This window comes from Macaca mulatta, chromosome 2 (assembly GCF_049350105.2).
Source record: "Macaca mulatta isolate MMU2019108-1 chromosome 2, T2T-MMU8v2.0, whole genome shotgun sequence".
NCBI lineage: Eukaryota > Metazoa > Chordata > Mammalia > Primates > Cercopithecidae > Macaca > Macaca mulatta.
Genome location: NC_133407.1, coordinates 46,244,918 through 46,264,962, shown reverse-complemented (window position 1 = coordinate 46,264,962; position 20,045 = coordinate 46,244,918). Strand labels below are relative to the sequence as shown.

General features: G+C 42.2%; 1 protein-coding gene across 1 annotated transcript in view; it reads left to right on the top strand.

Annotated features, from left to right (window-relative positions):
- Positions 1-19,403, top strand: part of SLC9A9 (solute carrier family 9 member A9) — a 605,167-nt gene extending 585,764 nt beyond the window's left edge. Inside the window, exons 15-16 of the mRNA XM_001111715.5 lie at positions 15,958-16,063; positions 17,680-19,403. Of these exons, the coding sequence (XP_001111715.2) occupies positions 15,958-16,063; positions 17,680-17,904 (331 nt within the window). The 3' untranslated portion in view covers positions 17,905-19,403. The remainder of the gene's footprint in view (positions 1-15,957; positions 16,064-17,679) is intronic.
- Positions 19,404-20,045: the final 642 nt, after the last annotated feature.

Sequence of the window (20,045 nt, the reverse complement as noted above, 5' to 3'; positions counted from 1 at the left end):
ATTCAACCACTTGAGCAAAGTAGTAGCAATCATGCCTTTGTACTGCAGTTTCTTTTCATAAAAAGTAGGTTGCACTTGTAGTCTGGATTCTCAATGCACATAGGCCTATTGACAAAACACAGGATCCATGAGGCCTGAATCTTGATTTACAGAAAGACAAAGTCCACCACCACTCAGTTTTGGACTAGTCTCTGGTGCCTCTCCTGCCAAAGCATTCGCAATCTAACTCTCCATAGTCACACACTGTGTAGTCCTCAAGTCAACTCATCCCAGAGAGTTGGGACCCTGAGGGAAGGCAGTGCTAGTGTGTGCTCTCTGTCTTCTGTAGTGCTCCCTGTCTCCACTTTGGGGCTACAGATGTGGCCGATTCTGTGGGAGAATGATTTTCAAACTGTATATGACTACCCATTATGGGTCATGGAATCATTTAGGTAACTCAGAACCAGCATTTTTTTTAATGAAATAGAACACTGTATTAGAATAGGTTAGACTACATTGTGGCAAACATTTCTAAACTCTTAGTGGCTCATCAAGCAAAGTTTTATTTTCTCTCAAAGGCTGCTAAGGATGTGGTGATTCTCTAGAGCAAATGTCCTCCATGTAGCAACTCAGTGATCCAAACAGCTCTGATCTGTGGCTTCACCACCTTCACCTGAGGCCTCCCTGGGTCATTGTAACAGGGAGAGGGTCAGCTTGCTGGCTTCCTGTGTTTCAGTGTAGAAGTGATGCTATCCCTTTATAACCATAGCACATGGCCAGAATTAGTCCTAGGGCTGCACCTACTCAGGTACCTGAAAGAAGAGAGCTGGATATTGGCAGATACTAGCTAGCAATGTCCAGTATAAACAGAGTAGAAGACAAATGGAATGGAACAGAATAGATCTAAGTGCATCACAGAAGTATTTTAGAGTTATATGTATGTGGTTGAGGAAATGTTGAGGCATGTACTAAATAGCAATTGTAAAATGTATTTCTGGCCAGGTGCGGTGGCTCACGCCTGTAATTCTAGCACTTTGGGAGGCCAAGGCAGGCAGGTGACCTGAGGTCAGGAGTTCGAGACCAACATAGCAAGCCTGGCCAACATAGCGAAACCCTGTCTCTACTAAAAAGATAGAAAAATTAGCCGGGCATGGCAGCGGGCACCTATAGTTCTAGCTACTGGGGAGGCTGAGGCAGGAGAATCGCTTGAACCCAGGGGTGGAGGTTGCAGTGAGCCAAGATGGCGCCACTGCACTCCGGCCTGGGCAAAAACAAGTGAAACTCCATCCAAAAAAAAAAAAAAAATGTAGTTCTAGGTAGAGGCCAGATGTTTTTAAAAGGCTTGAAAGGGACTATATCTGAGGAAAAAAGTATGTCTAGCAGGAGAAGAGATTTGTGACATGTGACCCTATAAAAACAAAGGGCTCTCCTTTGTGTCCGCTCAAAGAAAATAGAGTTTCTGAAGTCTCCTGAATAGTCTTCATTCCGTAGCTCAAAAATAACCCAGTGTTACATACCTGGATTCCTATAACAAACTCGGTGGGCTACAGTCAACATTGCTGGGGTGGGAAGTGTGCATGTATTCATTATGTTTCCTAAAAGAGCTACAGGGCATGCATTCTAACGAATTTGCTAAATGGCCAGGAGTCCATAGAGTTTGGGAAAGTTAGAAGGTGGCCTCAAGAACACCCAGAGACCGGAGAAACAAACATAAGAAAGGGGAGTTCTAGGCATGGCCTGGTGACTCATGCCTATAATCCCAGCACTTTGGGAGGCCAAGGCAGGAGAATTGGTTGAGCACAGGAGTTCGAGACCAGCCTGGGCAACATGACAAAACCCTGTCACTATAAAAAATTTAAAAATTAGCTGAGTATCGTGGCACATGCCTGTAGTCCCAGGTACTCGGGAGGCTGAGGTGGGAGGATTGCTTGAGCCCAGGAGGTCAAGGCTGCAGTGAGCCATGATTGTTACTGGACCCCAGCCTAGTGACAGAACAAGACCCTGTTTGTTTGTTTTCTTAAAAAAAAAAAAAACCAAAGCTGCCCTAAGGTGACATTAAAAATCTAATGCCCTATATATCCATATATACCATGAAATACTATGCAGCCATAAAAAAGGATGAGTTCATGTCCTTTGCAGGGACATGGATGAAGCTGGATACCATCAGTCTCAGCAAACTAATACAGGAACAGAAAACCAAACAATGCATATTCTCACTCATAAGTGGGAGTTGAACAATGAGAACACATGGACCCAGGGAGGGGAATATCACACACCGGGGCCCTTTGTGGGGTGGATTGGGGGAGGGATAGCATTAGGAGAAATACCTAATGTAGATAACAGGTTGATGGATACAGTAAACCACCATGGCACGCGTATACCTACGTAACCTGCACGTGAATCCTAGAACTTAAAGTATAATTTTAAAAAAATTTAAAAATCTGATGCCCAACATGAAGACACCCACCTTCTAAGTAAACACCTCACTTGTGTGGAAACATGGGTCATTCCTATGGCAGGACCCTAATTATGTAAGTTCTCAGTTGAAATCCTGCTGCTGTGAAACTGTGACATCAGTCATGAAACAATGAGCAGTGCCTCCCTGGTACCTCCATGTGGGGCACTGCTCCGAGAAGAGAAGCAAACCTTCAGGGAGAAACTTGGCAATATTTTTCCTAGGGCTGCAGGAGCCAGAAGAGGAGATGTTATGAATTCTGCAGGGCATGTGGAAAGTATTACATTAATAAATTGACTTGGGGATGGTTGAAATATATCTCTGAAACCTATAACTGAAGGGACACAGTGAAAACAATGTTAGCTGACATTTATAGAATGATTATCATGTGCCCAGAACTGTGCTAGAAAGTGTATCTTCTCCTATATTGAAGCCACTACTGCAAGGTGTTTCCGTGTTATGATGTCAAAGAGCTTAGGAAGTTTGCCTACTTGTAGATAATAAGTACAGGGCTATGCTTCAAACTCAGCTTGTCTTTTAACTGCTACAAAAAAAAAGAAAAAACTGAAAACTTGGGATTACTTAGAAGTAGCAAGGTGTTATGAGCTGAACTGTTTCTTCCAACAAAGACATGTTGAAGTCCTAACCCCCTGTACCTCAAATGCAACCTTATTTGCAAATAGGTTCACTTATAGATGTAGTTAAGACAAGGTCAGGCTGGAATACAGTGGGCCCCTAAGCTGACATCACTGGTTTGCTTATAAGAAGGTGATCATGTCAAGACATAGAACACCCTGTGAAGGCAGAAGTAGAGACTGGAGTGATGCATCTACCAGCCAGGGAACACCAAGGATTGCTGGTCTCAGAGCCTTCAGAAATCTTGGGTTTAGCCTCTAGAACTCAGACAATAAATTTCCAGTTTTAAGCCACTCAGTTTGTGTACTTTATAAAGTACAGCCCTAAGAAACTAATAGACAAAGTAATCACAATCTCCAAATAATTACCAAACCAGATCTAACACGGCATCTAGCGTCTCCTTAGTAATGAGAAAAATCTAGGCATAAAGCTTTGAAGACTTTTGCTCAAACTGAGCAGCAGGCACAACAGCCAGACCCTCAGCCCTTTGTGTTTTGTGTTTGCCTTCTTCCTCCCCATGTAAGCACTGAAGGTAGTTTCCTCTGTGACTTAGTGCTCTGACAATCCTAATCTGTGGGGCCTACACTGCAGTTGCTGGTGCAGACATAATGGTTGCCATCTTTTCAGAGGTAGGAGATGATTATGCACCTCCCTGGGATCCTTGCCCATGCAGGGGATCAGTCCTTTCTGAGGCACACACTCCATTCTGGGAGCCAAGCGAGGACCTAGGCCCATGGAGTACGGGATGAGCTGCCACCCTCATCTTAAGTGTGAGCTCTGGGGTAGCCAGCTAAAACTCCAGTGCTTTTAGGACCACATCCAGTCAGTGTTGGGGGCAGAAATCAGGTGGAAATTTCTCCCCAAACCAGAGAGAAGACTTGGAATGGAGGAGCACAATTGCTTCTCAGAGTCCATTTCTCTGACAAACTGTCAGGGAAGTGACCTTCAAAAGCCTGTTGTCAAAGTCACCATGAGCTAACAGAGGGCATCTAGGTCTGGTGGCACTTCCTCTGACCAGAAAGCCACTAAAAGCCAAGACTCACACTATGCAAGTGGCAGCAGCATTCTTCTCCAGAAATGTTTTCTTTCAAAACAACTTGAGCCAAATGTAACACTACTCCATATGGCACAAATAGATTTCATCTGTATCTGGTAGGTGGCAAAGATCCCTGGAAATCTGTTGATCTGTGTGTCCAAAGAGAAAAGTTTTAAAGACCTAATAGTGGTAAAATTTATATTGTTATCATGGCACTATGCAGCTCATAGATGCAACACTTCCAAACTCAGAGCCTTTCAAGAGACCAGATACCATTCTGCTCCAGTGGTTTTCAGCGCACTGTTGAAACGCAGATTACTAGGTCCTACCCAAGGAGATCAGCTTCAAGGCCCCAGGAATGGTATTTTAACAAGCACAAGAGGAAATTCTGATGCAGATGGTCAGGTGACTATACTTAGGGAAACACTGGGTTTCAACTTTCTTCTGTATTAAGATCCCAGGATATAGATCAGATGAACTCTCAGGTTTCCTCCAGCCTCATGATTCCAATTATGGCCCCTTGTTTATCTTGTGTCCATTCGCCCTACTTAAGCTGGTTGCTTTGGTATCCTAGAACCACCTTCTTTCCTTTAACTTTTCCAACCAACTCCATTTCCCTTTCTCTGTCCCTTGTCTGGCTGGCTCTGAAGAGCCAAATAGTATTATCCTAACATTTGATAGGTAGATCCTATAGATATCATTGCTAAAACCAACTCCCAATACAACTAAGATAGTAAGCATACCACTTTATCAGCCTTTAATCTGCTCTCATTATTAATACTTAATCACCCCTGACCAGAGTTTCCTACCTCAGGTCTCTAGGAGGTTATGGATGGGTTTCAAGGCATCTGAAAACTCTCTGAAATGTCATGTGAAATTGTATGCAAATAATATGCATGTAGGCAGTATTTTGGAGTTTTTTGTTTGTTTGTTTGACAAAAGTCCACAGCCAGTGAAGGTTAAGAACCATGGTTTCAGATATCATCTGACTCACCTGGTTGTGATATAGGAAGTTCATTTTGATAATTCTAAGCTACATTGTTTGCCTCATGGACAGTTCCTAGTCAGCGTAAGCAGCCCCTGCAGAAAACAATATCAAAATCTAACTTGACCATGTTTCTCCTATTCATTGGTAATATGCTAGACACTTTACTAGTCAACAAAGAAGATGGCACTGGCATCACAAGCATAGTCTTTCAATCCCTCCAAATCCCTACCATAGAAACAGGCAGAACAATTAAATAAACAAAACCAAAAACCCAGAGACACATTTACAACAAAACTAGGGGCAAGTTTTCTCATAAATCTAAAATTACAAGTGGGTGGAGACAAACTACCAATACCACAAGTACATATAGCAGGAAAAAGGAAGCAATGGAGTAGCCTCAGATGGACCCGAAGACAGGAAAACCTCTAATTACTCAACAGTATTCCCTGAAAAGTATAGTTGGAATGTTTTTCAAAACATCCTTAAAATTGGAGTTGGGGCTATCACATTCTCTAACAGTAGTAACTAGAGGGTCTCAGTAAGGTAGACAAAGGCTGGAGTCGTCAAGGCCCCTGAGAGCTCTCAAAATAGATCCACATGGGCTCCCTCCTAGGACAGGGCCCTATACTGAGGAGAAATTGCCTGTAGGAATTAGTATTGAGCAGGATAGGGTCAGTAGAGACAAGGGAGAGACAGACAAGGTCCAGATCAGCTAGGCAGGGAAACGGCAGGAAAGCTCATAATGCAAACAGCCATACTTCACACTGTGAAAAAACAACCAAAGAGAGAACTCTGAAGCTTAGAAAGGTTTCTAAATCCTGCCTCATTCTCTAAGTTTAGGAAAATGAATTTCACATAAAAGTGAATAACAGAAACGAATAGAGATCAATTCCTACAACAGAGCTATTATAAGAAAAATGAGGGTGTGGAATAGAATAATACTCCTACAAACAATGAAAACATGCCAGAAAGACATGCTCATAAAATAGATCAAAATTATAACATATCAAACAAGTTAAGAGACTAAGAAAATGATACAAGACATGAAAGAATTAGAAAAACAAGCTCCAGAAATAGAAAAAAAATGTAAAAAATCAAGTTTACACTAGAAAGAATACAAAAGTGAATAAGCACAATGGATAATATCTTAAGAGAAATACCAGGTAAAGAGGAAGAAAAAAATTAATCAGAAACAAAAATAATTCAAGACAAAGTGACACATACTGAACGTAAAGAAATTGAACATCTGGAAAACAGGAGTCCCTAAAGAAGAAACGCAAAGCAAGGAAATAGAATGCTCCTAAAAACGATCTTGAAGTAACATGCTTGGAACTATACATTGAAAGAGCACACAGTGTACCTGAGTTGAACAACCAACATTAGATAAGTTTTAACAAAAGTAATGAACTTTAAAGAAAAAGTCCTTTGGGCATCTCGGGGGGAGGGGGGAAGCATGTGATTTATGGTAGAAAGAAAGGTTCCACACGTTCATTAGACTTTTCAGGAACAACTTTACATGTCAAAAGAAAATATATTTAATTTGCTCCAAGTATAAGCCAATGCTTTTATTTCCAGCAAAATGACTTTCAAAATAGGCACGAACTATTATCAACATACACACCTCAGAATATTGTTCCCATGAACCCTTGCTAAGAACTCTACTGAAGAACAAGCTTCAGACAATCAAGATGACTAGAGAGATATTGACAAAAGTCCTGGAGGTAGGCATGAGATCACTAGTCACCTGATCATTTAGCTAGGACTAAATGATAGTTAAGAAGGAAACAATATAGTCTGTAATGGCTATATGTCCAGACAATATAAATATATGACAACTATCTATAGTTATACTGCAGGAGTTTTGTAAATGGGAGGTCAGAATGCAAGGAAATGCCAAAAATATTTTAATGCTTTAGGTAATTATTATGATGGCTTTATCAGTATTATTCTGAGATTGCTGTGTCTCTGATCTAGGAGAAAGCAAATGAATCATTGTGGAATATTCTCATTTTATTCTTTGTGTCCTTGAAAAACAGAAGTACTTGAATTGGAAATATCCATAAGAACTCATGAGATCTAGAACCAGTGGCATGGTGAAGCCAATTCACACCAACAGTTTGTACACTTTTTTCAACTCCATGGTCAGTAACTTTGTGTCAGTAGCTTGAAATCCGCCAGGATGGGAGTATTTATACACCATGGAAACCCGGAATTGCTACAAATCCAGCCTATCTTCCCCAACAGAGAGTCCATTGTTAAACCATTTGCCAGTACCCCACAGTATATAGCAATCTTTAGTGTCCAGATCGTAATTTTGAAGTACTATTTCTCTCTCTCTCTCTCACACACACACACACACAAACACAAAAAAAAAAAAAAAAAAAAAAAAAAAACAGGAAATTTTGGAGAAATGGTTGGCTTAAGGTCTGAGACAAGAAATATATGAGAAGCCTAGAACAACTTGTCACACAGGTAAGTTATAAAGATACAGCCAGGCATGGTGAATCATGCCTGTAATCCCAGCACTTTGGGAGGCAAACACAAAAGGATCACTTTGGTGCTAGGAGTTTAAGACCAGCCTGGCTAATATAGCAAGACCCTATTTCTACAAAAAAAAAAAAAATTAGCTGGGCATAGTGGCGCATACCTTTAGTCTTTTCTTAGCTATCAGGCAGCTCTGAGGTGGGAGAATTACTTGAGCCCAGGAGTTCAAGGCTGCAGGTTGCAGTGAGCTATGATCAAGCCACGGCACTCCAGCCTGGGCAACCAAGCAAGATCCTGTCTCTAATAAATAAACTTTTAAGTTGTAATGATATTGGCATCATGTCAATAGGACTCAAGCCAGTTTGGAAAAAAAAAAAAAAAAACTCCCACTGACCAAAGAGGGTCAATTTGACCATCAACAATGATAATAACTGCAATAAAATACATTGAAATTAATTACAATCATGTTCAAACAAAGTCAAAGAATGAGTCATCTTCAGAGAATGATAGGGAACAAATCGTTATCTAGAAGGCTGATAAATACATGGACTGAAGCAAGCATTTATCTTGCCATTCCTATATCAACTGTTCCACTGAATATCCTGATGGAGTAAATGAAAATGTCTCTTTACAAAAGTATTCTACCTTAGAAAACAATAGCTAATTACAATTCCATGATTTTGCAATTCCCAGTAAGCAAATATAAGCATTACATATCAACAGCTTCTCAGATCACACAAAGAGACCGCTAGATAATATTTCCTTCTTTAGTCTTGCTAAAGGGATAGACCAGAACCTGAATCTGATCTCTGGATCCAGCTGGAAATTTGCAGGAAATACCAAGGATAGAGGAACATGCTGAGCTGCACATGAGTCTGCAATCAGCAAAGTCCAGACTGTGGAAAATTCCACAGGTCAAATAGCCCAGGTTCTTCAGATAAATTGTAAAGAAAGTAAAAGGGTGAAGGATGAGTTTATAAATTAAAAGACAAAGCATTTTTTATGGATAAGACCAAACTGTAGTGCATAGGAATACATATTTGTGTGATAAAACTATAATATAAACTCTAGGAAGTAATTGGTATAAAATCAAGATGGTAGTCTCTTGTGGGACAAGGGGAGACCTGTGATTAGGATAAGACACCTGCAAGGGACTTTTGGAGTGAGTGGCAAAGTTATGTTTTCCGCTCTGGGTAGTTTCCTTGCCTTAATTTGGATTTGTGAGGTTTGCTGTATCTCGAACGTGGTTTTGGAGACACAAAAGGGGGAGCCTTGCTCCATCACCCCAGGCTGGACTATAGTGGCACGATCATAGCTCACCACAGCCTCAGACTCTTGGGCTCAAGTGATCCTCCCAAGTAGCTAGGACTTCATGTGCTTGCCTCCACATTGTTGGTTTTGGAACGGGAAGGGGTTTGTTTTGTTTTATAGGAATGGGGTCTTGCTGTGTTGCCCAAGCTGGTCTCAAACTCCTGGCCTCAAGCATTCCTCCCACCTTGGGTTCCCAAAATGCTGGGATTACAGGAATGAGCCATCATGCCCTGCCTCCCTGTTTCATTTTACAATAAAAATTTTTTTAAAAAATATAATCACATTCTTGCCCTCAAGGAGCTCAATCTAAAGAGTAGATGGGGCCGGGCACGGTGGCTCACGCCTGTAATCCCAGCACTTTGGGAGGCCGAGACGGGCAGATCACGAGGTCAGCAGATCGAGACCATCCTGGCTAACACAGTGAAACCCCATCTCTACTCAAAAATACAAAAAATTAGCTGGGTGTTGTGGCGGTCGCCTGTAGTCCCAGCTACTCGGGAGGCTGAGACAGGAGAATGGTGTGAACCTGGGAGGCGGAGCTTGCAGTGAGCCGAGATTGCACCACTGCACTCCAGCCTGGGCGACAGAGCAAGACTCTATCTCAAAAAAAAAAAAAAAAAAAAAAAGAGTAGATGGAGAGGTAAACAATTAGTTTCAAGACAATGTGATCAATGCTGTCAGATAGGTATATATATATATGTTGCTTTGGAACCAGTGTGGCACTGAAACAGTTTATTTAGCATGGGAGGTCCAAAGAGGCTTCTGGGAGGAAGGGACACACCAGCCTGGCCTTGAAGAGACAGCCATTCTCCAAATGGCATAGGAGTAATAAAGCCCAGCCCAGGCTGCAGGGGGTCACATCACAGTTACTCCAGGCAGCCGTCTGCACCCATCAGTGTTCATTGCAGCATTGGTTGCTTCCTTTCTGCCCCTGCAGTTGTCTAGAGCAATTTCCTTTAAAATGACAAAGGTAACAATTATCAGCCAAAGGAGCACATGTTCACATATTTATGTGAACAAACTAGTGTCTCTGCCTTTTCCTTGTTTTTAACCCAGAACTTAATGGATAATGGAAGACAAGGTGCCATCTTGATAACTTTTTCTTGAAATAGAGCTGCTGCAGCAAAGACAGAATTCTACCCCCAGCCAGATTCTCTCTACAAGCACTCAGAGCAGAACTGGAATTCCTCTCTGAATTCTCTCTCCAAGCACAGAAGAGCTTAAGGCTCTTTGGTTGGACTCTTAAAGCCTTCCTGACCTGACCCCTGAACACCAGAATAGCTCCTCACATCCTTAGCCAAGAAAGCAAGATAGTGAATGTCCAATTACAGAATCTGACATATCCAAAAAGACGATAGAGAGTACAATTTGTTGGGCCACATTTCCTGAGAAACAAAACGGAAGGGGTGCAATTTGTATACTGGAATCAAAGAGCAATGGGATGTGGACAATTTGAGGTGTCCTCTGTTCCTGGGTGCTGTGTAAACAACAGTGTGGAGGCACAGCAAGTGGGACCTGGTTACTGTGCAGGAATGTACAGACTTGGAAAGCAAGATTGGTGTCCACTCCAGGATGCGCTTATCCTTCTCACCCACCGGGCACTGATCCCTAACCATCTCTGGTAGCAAGCTGGCATTAGAAGCTAAAAAGCACTTTAGAAATGGAGGTAAGAATAGAAGGGAATAGAAAAGCCATCTGTTTACACATTTCCTGATCTGTAAAATGGGACTGTATACCTACAAGTGTAAAGAGAAAATAAGACATATGGAAATGCTATATAAATGAAAGGGCATAGGGTAGAGTATTCCTGAAAATTCTATATGGAGATGAATGTGCTTTCCTTCTTTACACAGCTGTGTGCTGACAAGTATTTTATCCTTATAACAAGACCATTTATCAAGTCTATAAACACTTGCAAATGCTCCCAATAGGCACAAAGTCTTCTTCCACAAGCTGAGATGTGATCATTTGTTAATCTACTCCCAAGTATAACATTGAGTATTCATTTTGTTGAGTCAAGTATGTATCCCAGCCCTCAGACAAGATGCAACAACTAGCAGAGACTATTATATAGGTCTGGGTTCAGAGACAAATGGGATTATGGCTTGCCTTATACCTGTCCTCACCCTGAAAATGATGGCTTATGGACATAGGGAGACAAAAAGAACATAGTCTACTATTTAAGATTTGAATCTTATATGGAAGGTAATACTCCAGAGAGACCACTGTGTTCCAAACTCACCTGATCAGTCGCGTGGGATGCTTGCTGAAAATTCACTGTCTTAGTTTACTTCCCTGATCTGCTGAATCAGAATCTCCAAAAGAGGTCTTCAAAATCTGAATTTTTAACAAATGTTCTAGATGATTTTCATGATGAGGCAAGTTCAGAGAAAAATAGAACACAGCTCCACAGGGTTCTAAAAGTAAAGATTTTTAAAGAGGGCCCAAGAAAAGTGATGTCTTAGTCTACTTGGGCTGCCATAATAAAATACCATAGATTGGGTGGTTTAAACAACAGAAATTTTCTCAGTTTTGGAGGCTGGAAGAATAGAGTGGTCAGGTCTTGGTGATGGCTGCCTTCTTGCTGTGGTCTCACATGACCTCTCTGTGGAAGGTGGGAAGAGGGAGAGAGAGAACAAACTCCCCGGCATCCCTTCTTATACGGGTATTAATTCCATCATAAGGGCCCCATCCTGATTAGCTCCCAAAGGCCCCATCTCCAAATATCACACCTTAGGGCTAGGGCTTCGACATAACCCTAGCTATGTTAGAGGGTGGGGGGATGCAGACATTCAGTCCACATAGGTGCAATGGGACTTAGTCCTTCAAAGGGCCAGGTGCTCATTTGTGGAGCTGAATCTTTGGGGTTTTTGCTTCTCACCAATCTATGCAAAGCCACACCATACAAGCCATAGGTTTAAGCAAGCTGTGCGCCCATTGGTTTCAGCAATATACAATGAACAAAACATGAGGATTTAAAGCAAACAACAACAAAAGATAAATCAATGTCGCCAGGTGTTTTGGATGTTACTCAGTTAAACACCAAATTTAACTCTGGACCTGCTGATAGCCCAGACCAAAGGAGAAAATGCACTTGCTAACTGTCTTTCCTATTTCACACAAGTTAAATTCTGGGTAGAGTTCCAGCTTTTACTTACACCTCCTGAACCATACTGCTATTCTCAAACGTATGCCCTTTAAAGATGAGAAAAGTCATTGTTTTTCCCCCAGAGCTGAACATTTTTTGTCTCAATGCATTTCTGGCTTATTAGAGAAGCAAAACTAGTCATATTAAAAATTCCCAATGGGAAACCTCCCTCCCCATTCTGGAAGCTGATGACAAAAATAACACATTTTGCGAAATCTGCAGTTTGGGGTTTTTTAATAGATCAGAAGAGTTTTCTTACCTCTTAATAATTCAGGTAACCCTGGAGATCCAGCCACTTTCCAGACATTGCTCAGCAATGAAGAAGTCAGGATGTCCCCAATTCCAAATTGGTTATCCAATTAGGCAAGTTCCGTTACTCAGTGTCGTAACAGAAGGAGGATAGCTCAGTGTGGTAGAAGAGTCCCTGAATTCAGGCCCAGCTCTGCTATAAACTAATCAGCAGTTTCCATTGAACAATTTATTTACCCTCTCTGAGCCTGTTGCCTTCATTAATTCAACTACTATTTCTTAAGTATCTAAGAAGTGCCACACTATCCAGGTGAAAGGGACAGCCTTCAGGAGACCACAGTTCGGAGAAAAGGGAATTTTCCATTCTGTAATGTAATGGTTCCTTTCCTTGTATGGGTGCCTTGTCTCTGTTCCTCACTAGCTTGGCACATGAAACAAAACCTGTGAGTGTATGATGGAACAAATGAATGAGTGAGTGAAAGAAAACAGATTTTTAAATCACCTTATTTTATGCCACTACCACTCTTCCTAAGGTCCCTTTTGTCTGATAACTCAGACCCAAGTAGTCCAACTCTGATTTCACCTTTCTTAGGTTTCTAGCACTCATAAAACTCATTTGTTGGCTGTAATCTTCCCCTTCATTCTTCTCTGGCACTGTTCCTCCTAATCTACTTCCATCCCTCATACACCCCTGAATATTTTCCTATATCCTAAATCCAAACATCCATTGAGCACATAATATATAGCAAGCACTGGGCAAACCAAGATGCTGGAGAACAGACTCTGCTCCACATTTTCTGTGGCTGCAGACGGCGCCCTGTGTATCCCGTTCACGGCCACAGAGGGTATGCCTCCTTTGACTCACAGCTACTGAGATACCAGGACAGGCAAAATGATGCCACAAAATTCCCAGGAGAGTCTTACATCAAATAATTCTACCCACCTCTCACCACCTCATGCTAGCCCCCTATACAATAAATTTTAACAAAAATAGCTGTTTAGGGGGATTGAACCACCTTAAATTTTCCATCCACTTAGTAGTCCATGAATCTGGGTGCTACACCAACTGACTGGAGCACAAAGCTCTTATCTCTACCTTCAGTATCATTTTCCCATCATTATCGAACAATGAGACACCAGTTTCTCTGGAAAACATTACTCAGTTTTTTTAAGTAAGTAGCATTTTTATAGCATATCAAGGTTTAAAACCATTTCTACATATGCTATTTCAGTCACTATTCACAACAAAGCCTGAGGCTCAGAGGATAAATAAGTAGGCCACATGGTCAGTAAAGTGGCAGGGCTGGCATTTATGCCTGGGTATGAGTCAAAATCCCAGAGCCTGCATAGAGGGAGCCAAGTGATCCTGTTTGGTTTAGTCCTCATAGTAACTAAAAGCTACACATTTAGCCTTTAAGCATTTACTCTAATAGCATTGTATAGTAGTACCCCCTTATCTGCCGGGGATATGTTCCCAGACCCCCCTGGATGCCTGAAACCTCACATATGCTAAGCTCTGTATACACTATGCTTTTTCAATCTGATAACCACAGTGGCTACTAAGTGACTAGCAGGCAGGTAGTGTAGACGGTATGGGTACGCTGGACAAAGGGATGATTCATGTCCCATGTGGGGTGGAATAGACAGTGTGAGATATCACTCAACTCAGAATGGCGCACAATTTAAAACTTGTGAATTATTTCTGGATTTTCCATTTAATTTTTTTGGACTGTGGTTGACCATGGGTAACTAAAACCATGAAAAGTGAAACCATAAATAAAGGAGCACTACTAGGCCTAGATTTAAAGAGATAACCTCATCAGGATTTTTTAAGGGTGTTCACTACACAATCCTAAACTTATATTTTACTTTTGTAACATTATTTTGGCTTTTGCAGTGTGCTGAGCCTCTCAGTAGAAGTTGCTCAGGCCTCTTTCAAGCTCAGAGCCTTGATAAACTTTTTCTTTTCTTTTAACATGACATCACTAAAAATGTTGCTTACTGGCTGTCACTTTTCCATCTTTCCACCTGGAAAGAAAATGGGCTGGATTTTTTAAATTTGTACTCCAGTTGTACATATATCTTGTCCACCTCGCCTCCATAAAGACATTTTTATTGACCCACACATACTGTAAACCCCAGAAAGACCACATACCCCAGCCTGAGTCTGCAGCTGCCCAGCAGGGGCGAGATCTTGTGCTTTGCTCTCCAGAAAAACCCAGCTGGTTGCAAACCATGACCCTGCCCTGAGAATTGTCTTCTAGGGGTGACACTGGAGGATTCAAATAGCAGAGGGAGCCTTTGGATTATTTAAAATTGTATCCTTAGGCCTTAATTCCTGCATACCTAAAATGAAGGAAATAACACTAATGAAAATTAAAAGAACATCAAGAGTTTTTCAGATTTGTAGATATATTTACAAGATACTACACCCAATACCAGGCTCTGAACTTTAATATCTTCGCCTAACTGGGCACAACAGCTGCCCATCTGAAAGGAGGGATCAACTTTTCTATTTGCAGTTGGAATGGCGGGCCCTCCTAACATCTTCCCAGTCACTCTCCCTGCATCATAACAAGGCTTCATTCAGGTGCCTGGCCTGCTTTGGTGACAAATGCATCAAGCCAGAAGTACCAAGACTCTTTGGCCTCCACTGGGCTGCATCTTCCCTCTATGCCCACGTGCTCAGGGCATCATGAGAATGGCATGTGAATTATCCAGCTATGGATGGACTCCACTAGAGGCATCTCCAAGATCTTCTCATGCCCTGAGTGCCTGAGCGCAGCTGCGATCTTCACGATCCAACCAGTGATCACTCCTCTCCATTCTTTCCGTTTCCCTATTTACCATAGCTTTTTGGAAAGCTGATGAAGTGAAATATTCTCCAGCAGAGGAAGTAATATAAAGCTTAAAAGCCATTTCTGATGGAATGGTGAAATAATTCCACTGCTTTCCTTTGAGCAAAAAAACTCAAGGCAACCTGAGGCAGCTCTGGGGATTTCATTATTGATAGACTGGAGGGAAACAATGGCTTTAGCTGAACAAGTTTTTCTCTTAACTTGTTAGAGCACTTTGGAATGAAGAGATGAGAAAGACAGGTGCTAGACGATAGAATAAACCCAGCACCAACTTATTTACATAATTTTGTATAGAAATCCATTGATGTATGAAGTATAAAGTGACTGTTGAATAGTGAAAATTAAGTATTTTGGAAAACAATCTATGTTCACTACCTAGCTCTAAAATAACTGAACATTTTATAAAATACATCTTGCATCTTTGTAAAACTTACTGGCAGTTTAAGCTATGTGTGTGTGCAGTTTTAAGAAAAGACAATCTTTTATGTTATCGTTCAAGGTAATTCTTAAGAATGCATTCTCTAAGCAGATGAGACATTGAGTCGGGGATAGGATGAGAAGAGCACATTTATACTTCTAATGCAGCATGGGCCATTCACCATTTCTTCATGATTAAAGGCTATCAGGAAGGCTGGAAAAGTATGTGTAGCAAAGATGATAAACAGCAATTTTTGCAGGGCAAATTGCTTCCTAAGTGAGGGAGTAGGGGATTTAAAGGCAAATGTAGCTGTCTCAGCATACAAAGGTTTGTGCTGTGTGAGATTCCTAAATCCTAACTCCCTTTTGACAAGTATTCCTTAACAGCCCTCCCAGATATCTGAAACCAATTTTAACCCACTCTGGTCCCCCGCTGACTACAACATTACCTGAATGGTGTGGTCCAATTTCCAGGCTGCTTACCAGTCCTCAAGCCTATGGGGTAAGTAAATCTCAGGCCTCTGGGGTGAGGTAGCCCTTGTGGGACAGACTTGGTGAATATCGATGAGCCCAGGAACCTCAAAAAGCCTGCTACTTGCAGGATTGAGGAGGAAGCATTTTTTAAAAATTCACTGCGCCAGGAAGCATTTCTCTTATCAATTGTTGCTGATGTTGGCTTATTCTTTTTTATTGTTACCAATATTTTTAACCATAAAATGACCTTAGAAAATGTAAAAGAAGCATCCTCACAAACTGCTGTGTTTTGAGGTTTTGAATATTAGGCCTGTGCTTTATGACTCAAGGGAGTGGAATGAAAAATGCTGAGAGGCACTTAGAACCATTACCAACAAATCAGAGGTCAGGGAATTAGAGAAGTGCACAGTCTTAGGGTTGCAAGCGCCCTTAGAAGTGTCCAGCTGGCTACCCCTGTACACAAACAAAAACTCATCTCAGGTGTGTTCAGGGCACAGAAGCCTGAGGCAGTGGTTCTCAAACAGTAGTCTCCAAACCAGCAGCCTCACTTGGGAACTTGCTAGAAATGCACACTCTCAGGCCCCGCCTCAGAAACTCTGAGCTTGAACAATGATCTGTATTTTAACAAGCCCTCCACGTGATCCTGGGACAGGCTAAAGTTGGAAACCACTGCCCTAAAATCCCCCAGCGAGGGCCCATCCTACAAGTAGTTTAGTATGGCCTTCCCAAAGCCAATAGAAGAAGAATTGGGATCTTAATTCTTTCAAGGGAACCTCTGTATGGGAAAAATTATTATTATCAGATCCAGTTAGCTTCTCGCATTATCCACTATGGTGACTTCCAGCCATTTCTAGACTTGTGATACTAATCCCAAGAAATATGCTGAGAAGACACACTTTTAAGGTAAAATGTAATAGGAGGCCAGGTATGGTGGCTCACGCCTGTAATCCCAGCACTTTGGGAGACCAAAGTGGATGGACCACTTGCAGTCAGGAGTTCAAGATCAGCCAGGCAAACATGGCAAAACTCCGTCTCTACTAAAAATACAAAAATGAGCCAGATGTGGTGGCACACACCTGTAATCCCAGCTACTCATGAGGCTGAAGCCGGGGAATCACTCAAACCCCAGAGACAAAGGTTGAAGTAAGCTGAGATTGCAACACTGCACTCCAGCCTGGATGACAGAGTGAGACACTGTCTCAAAAAAAAAAAAAAAAAATAGCAATAACTGTGTTTCGAGGATTTTTTGATAGGAATGTTACAAAACCAACATGAGAATCTTCCCGTATTCTGAGATCACAGGATTATGCTAACTCCTAATTCCTGTCAACCCTAGTTAATACCAGTGGTGGAAACATCCTTAACCCAAGGAGGGATGTAAGTAGCATGCTCTTCAACACCTCTTACCTCAAGCTTAGAGACCCCTTATGGCTGTACAGCATGAGATATTCAATGGTGACTCAGGGAAAGGCTGTACCATGCCTGCAGCAGAAACGTAGGCCAAAGCCAGACAGGGCAGTTACAGAAAGAAAAACATGCATTCTATTTAAAAAAAAAAAAAAAAAAAAAAAACACACATTGTAGGACTGCTATTGTTTTCTGCCTTCATCATGAAGTGACACCTCTCTCTCTTTTCCCAACCAGGAACAGCTAAAAGATGATGTGGAATGCATTGTAAACCAGGATGAACTAGCCATACATTACCAGGAGCAAGCCTCCTCACCCTGCAGTCCTCCTGCAAGGCTAGGTCTGGACCAGAAAGCTTCACCCCAGACGCCAGGCAAGGAAAACATTTATGAGGGAGACCTCGGCCTGGGAGGCTATGAACTCAAGCTTGAGCAAACTTCGGGTCAATCCCAGTTGAATTAATTGGCACGAAGAGTACAGATGTAATCACAAGTAATGCAAGGCTCACTGAGGAATACAAGCCAAGCTGATGAGGCAGTATAGGGGAGAGGCTGGAAAATGTATTAAGAGCATAAATTGGAGAGAATCAAAGCCTTGTCACATGGATCCTCTGGTGCCTGAAGAAATGAGAATTTATTATCCCTCTCTATTATGCAAATGAATTTAGTTTTTTGACAGCAGCCATTTTGATTACTGGATTGACTGGGGTGGGGATGGGGGTATCAGGAGTCTAGCTGCTGGAGGCTGGGACAGCTGTGCTGGGTCTTCAGGGCATTTCTGCTGCGTATGCAGCTCTCCAGGCCCTTCACTTCTATTCTGGATTTTATTCCCTCCACTAGGGAGAGTTTAAAAATAAGAAAAGAAAGCTTCTGAGAGTAAACATTTGGCTCCTAAGCTGAAGGGAATGTACAGCTATTTAGTAAGTGATAAGTTTCTTATTTTGAGGACTTGACTCCCATTTGCTCTCAGTGACCCCAGGGCAGAGCCCAGAGAAGTGTTCCGTACCCACTGCTGATGGCTTCCCAGAGTCCATGCTGAGTTGAAGAACCTATTGTTCTTGTTGGCATCCTTCCTATGCTACTTCTCCCATCGCTCAAAGGGGTTGCCTATGGCCGGGTGTGCTCTGCACTAAATGCAGCACCACTTTCAAGCTTGGTAGGACCATTCCAAGAAAAGCAGGTTTCTTCTCCCCAAACCACATTGTGCCTGAAGAACAAGGCTTCCCGTCCTTGCCTGCATGTGAGTCACTTCTTGGCTGTGCAGCAGGTCCCCCTGTCTCCGTATGCTGGAAGGTAGGATTCTGCAGCCCATGTTGCTCTCCACCTGGCAGCAGACTGTGCAGGAGCCCCAACCTGTCCTCCAATTCCAGCATTCACAGCTGATGAGCAGTGCAAGAGCAGGGCGACAGGAACGGAGCCAATGATGTGTGGGTTACACTGAGGAGCCAAAGACAGGCCTTTAGGACTCCCCCTTACAAGGCATGGCTCATGGCCTACATTCCAGAGACCAACAAGATAGCTTTTAATTCAGCTGCATGACCTGTGCCTTTTAAGCCATAAAGATACCTCAAGTCTAGCGCCTCTTGAAATCCAGATGTTCATATTACACTCCAAAAAATAGACTCCAGGCCTAGGTGCCCAGGCTATAATGAGTCTGCTTTTGAAGGAGGTAGGGAATGACATCTTCCTTGGACCCAAAGCTTAAAAGTAATGTATGCTTTGCTGACCACTGTTAGGCCTTAAACATTCACTGTGGTGGTATCAGGCACACTGCTATGTGCATCAGGGTTTTTGTTGTTGTTGTTGTTGTTGTTGTTTTGCTTTCCAAACAGAATCTCTGGGGCACAAGTTGTTTTATACTCAAGCTAAGTATAATTTTGTCATTTCAGGTAAATATGATAAGTGATGGAACATGAAGTTTTCTAATTTGACTTAATCCTAATAAATTTTTGTTATAAAGTATGATTGTGTTTGGCTAATGCTTTATTTAAAGTCATTTTCTCTTTCCAGGTGACTTGGTGGTTCTAAGCTCTTATACTCAGAGTGCTGGCTGAAGTGGGCACTGAAAGCTAATGTATGGGAGATGCAGGGATCCTCTGGGTCAAAAACAGCCAAGGGGATAGCAGGACAAGTCACTGAAGGAATGAAGAGAGCAGGGATGGGCTGGGGAGGCATCCCAGAGAAGGGAAACCTGAGTCAAGCAGAGGGGCACAGACACCACCTTTCTCACTAGGGATGACCAGGGTTCACAGAAGCTACAAAAATAAGGGAAGGAGTTACTAGAGGAGAAAGAAAAGAAAGGCAAAAAGATAAAAGGTTCATCTTTTTTTCTGTCCCTATTATGCTAAAAGGAAGAGAGGCAAACTTGGCGTTTTCTTTCTCTTTGTGTGGAGAAAGACACCAAGGAAAGAAAAGATCCACCCAAAAAAGGCAAACATTAGTAGGGGGCAGGAGTGGAGAGAAGGCAGAGAAATATGACATACCAGATGGAAATGAGATCAAGTGGGGAGGGGAGGGTACACAATCTAAAACCAGCACCAACTTGCTAAGATGGTGTAGCAAAAATAGCCTCCTGCCCCACAGGCAAAGCCCTCTTCCTACTTA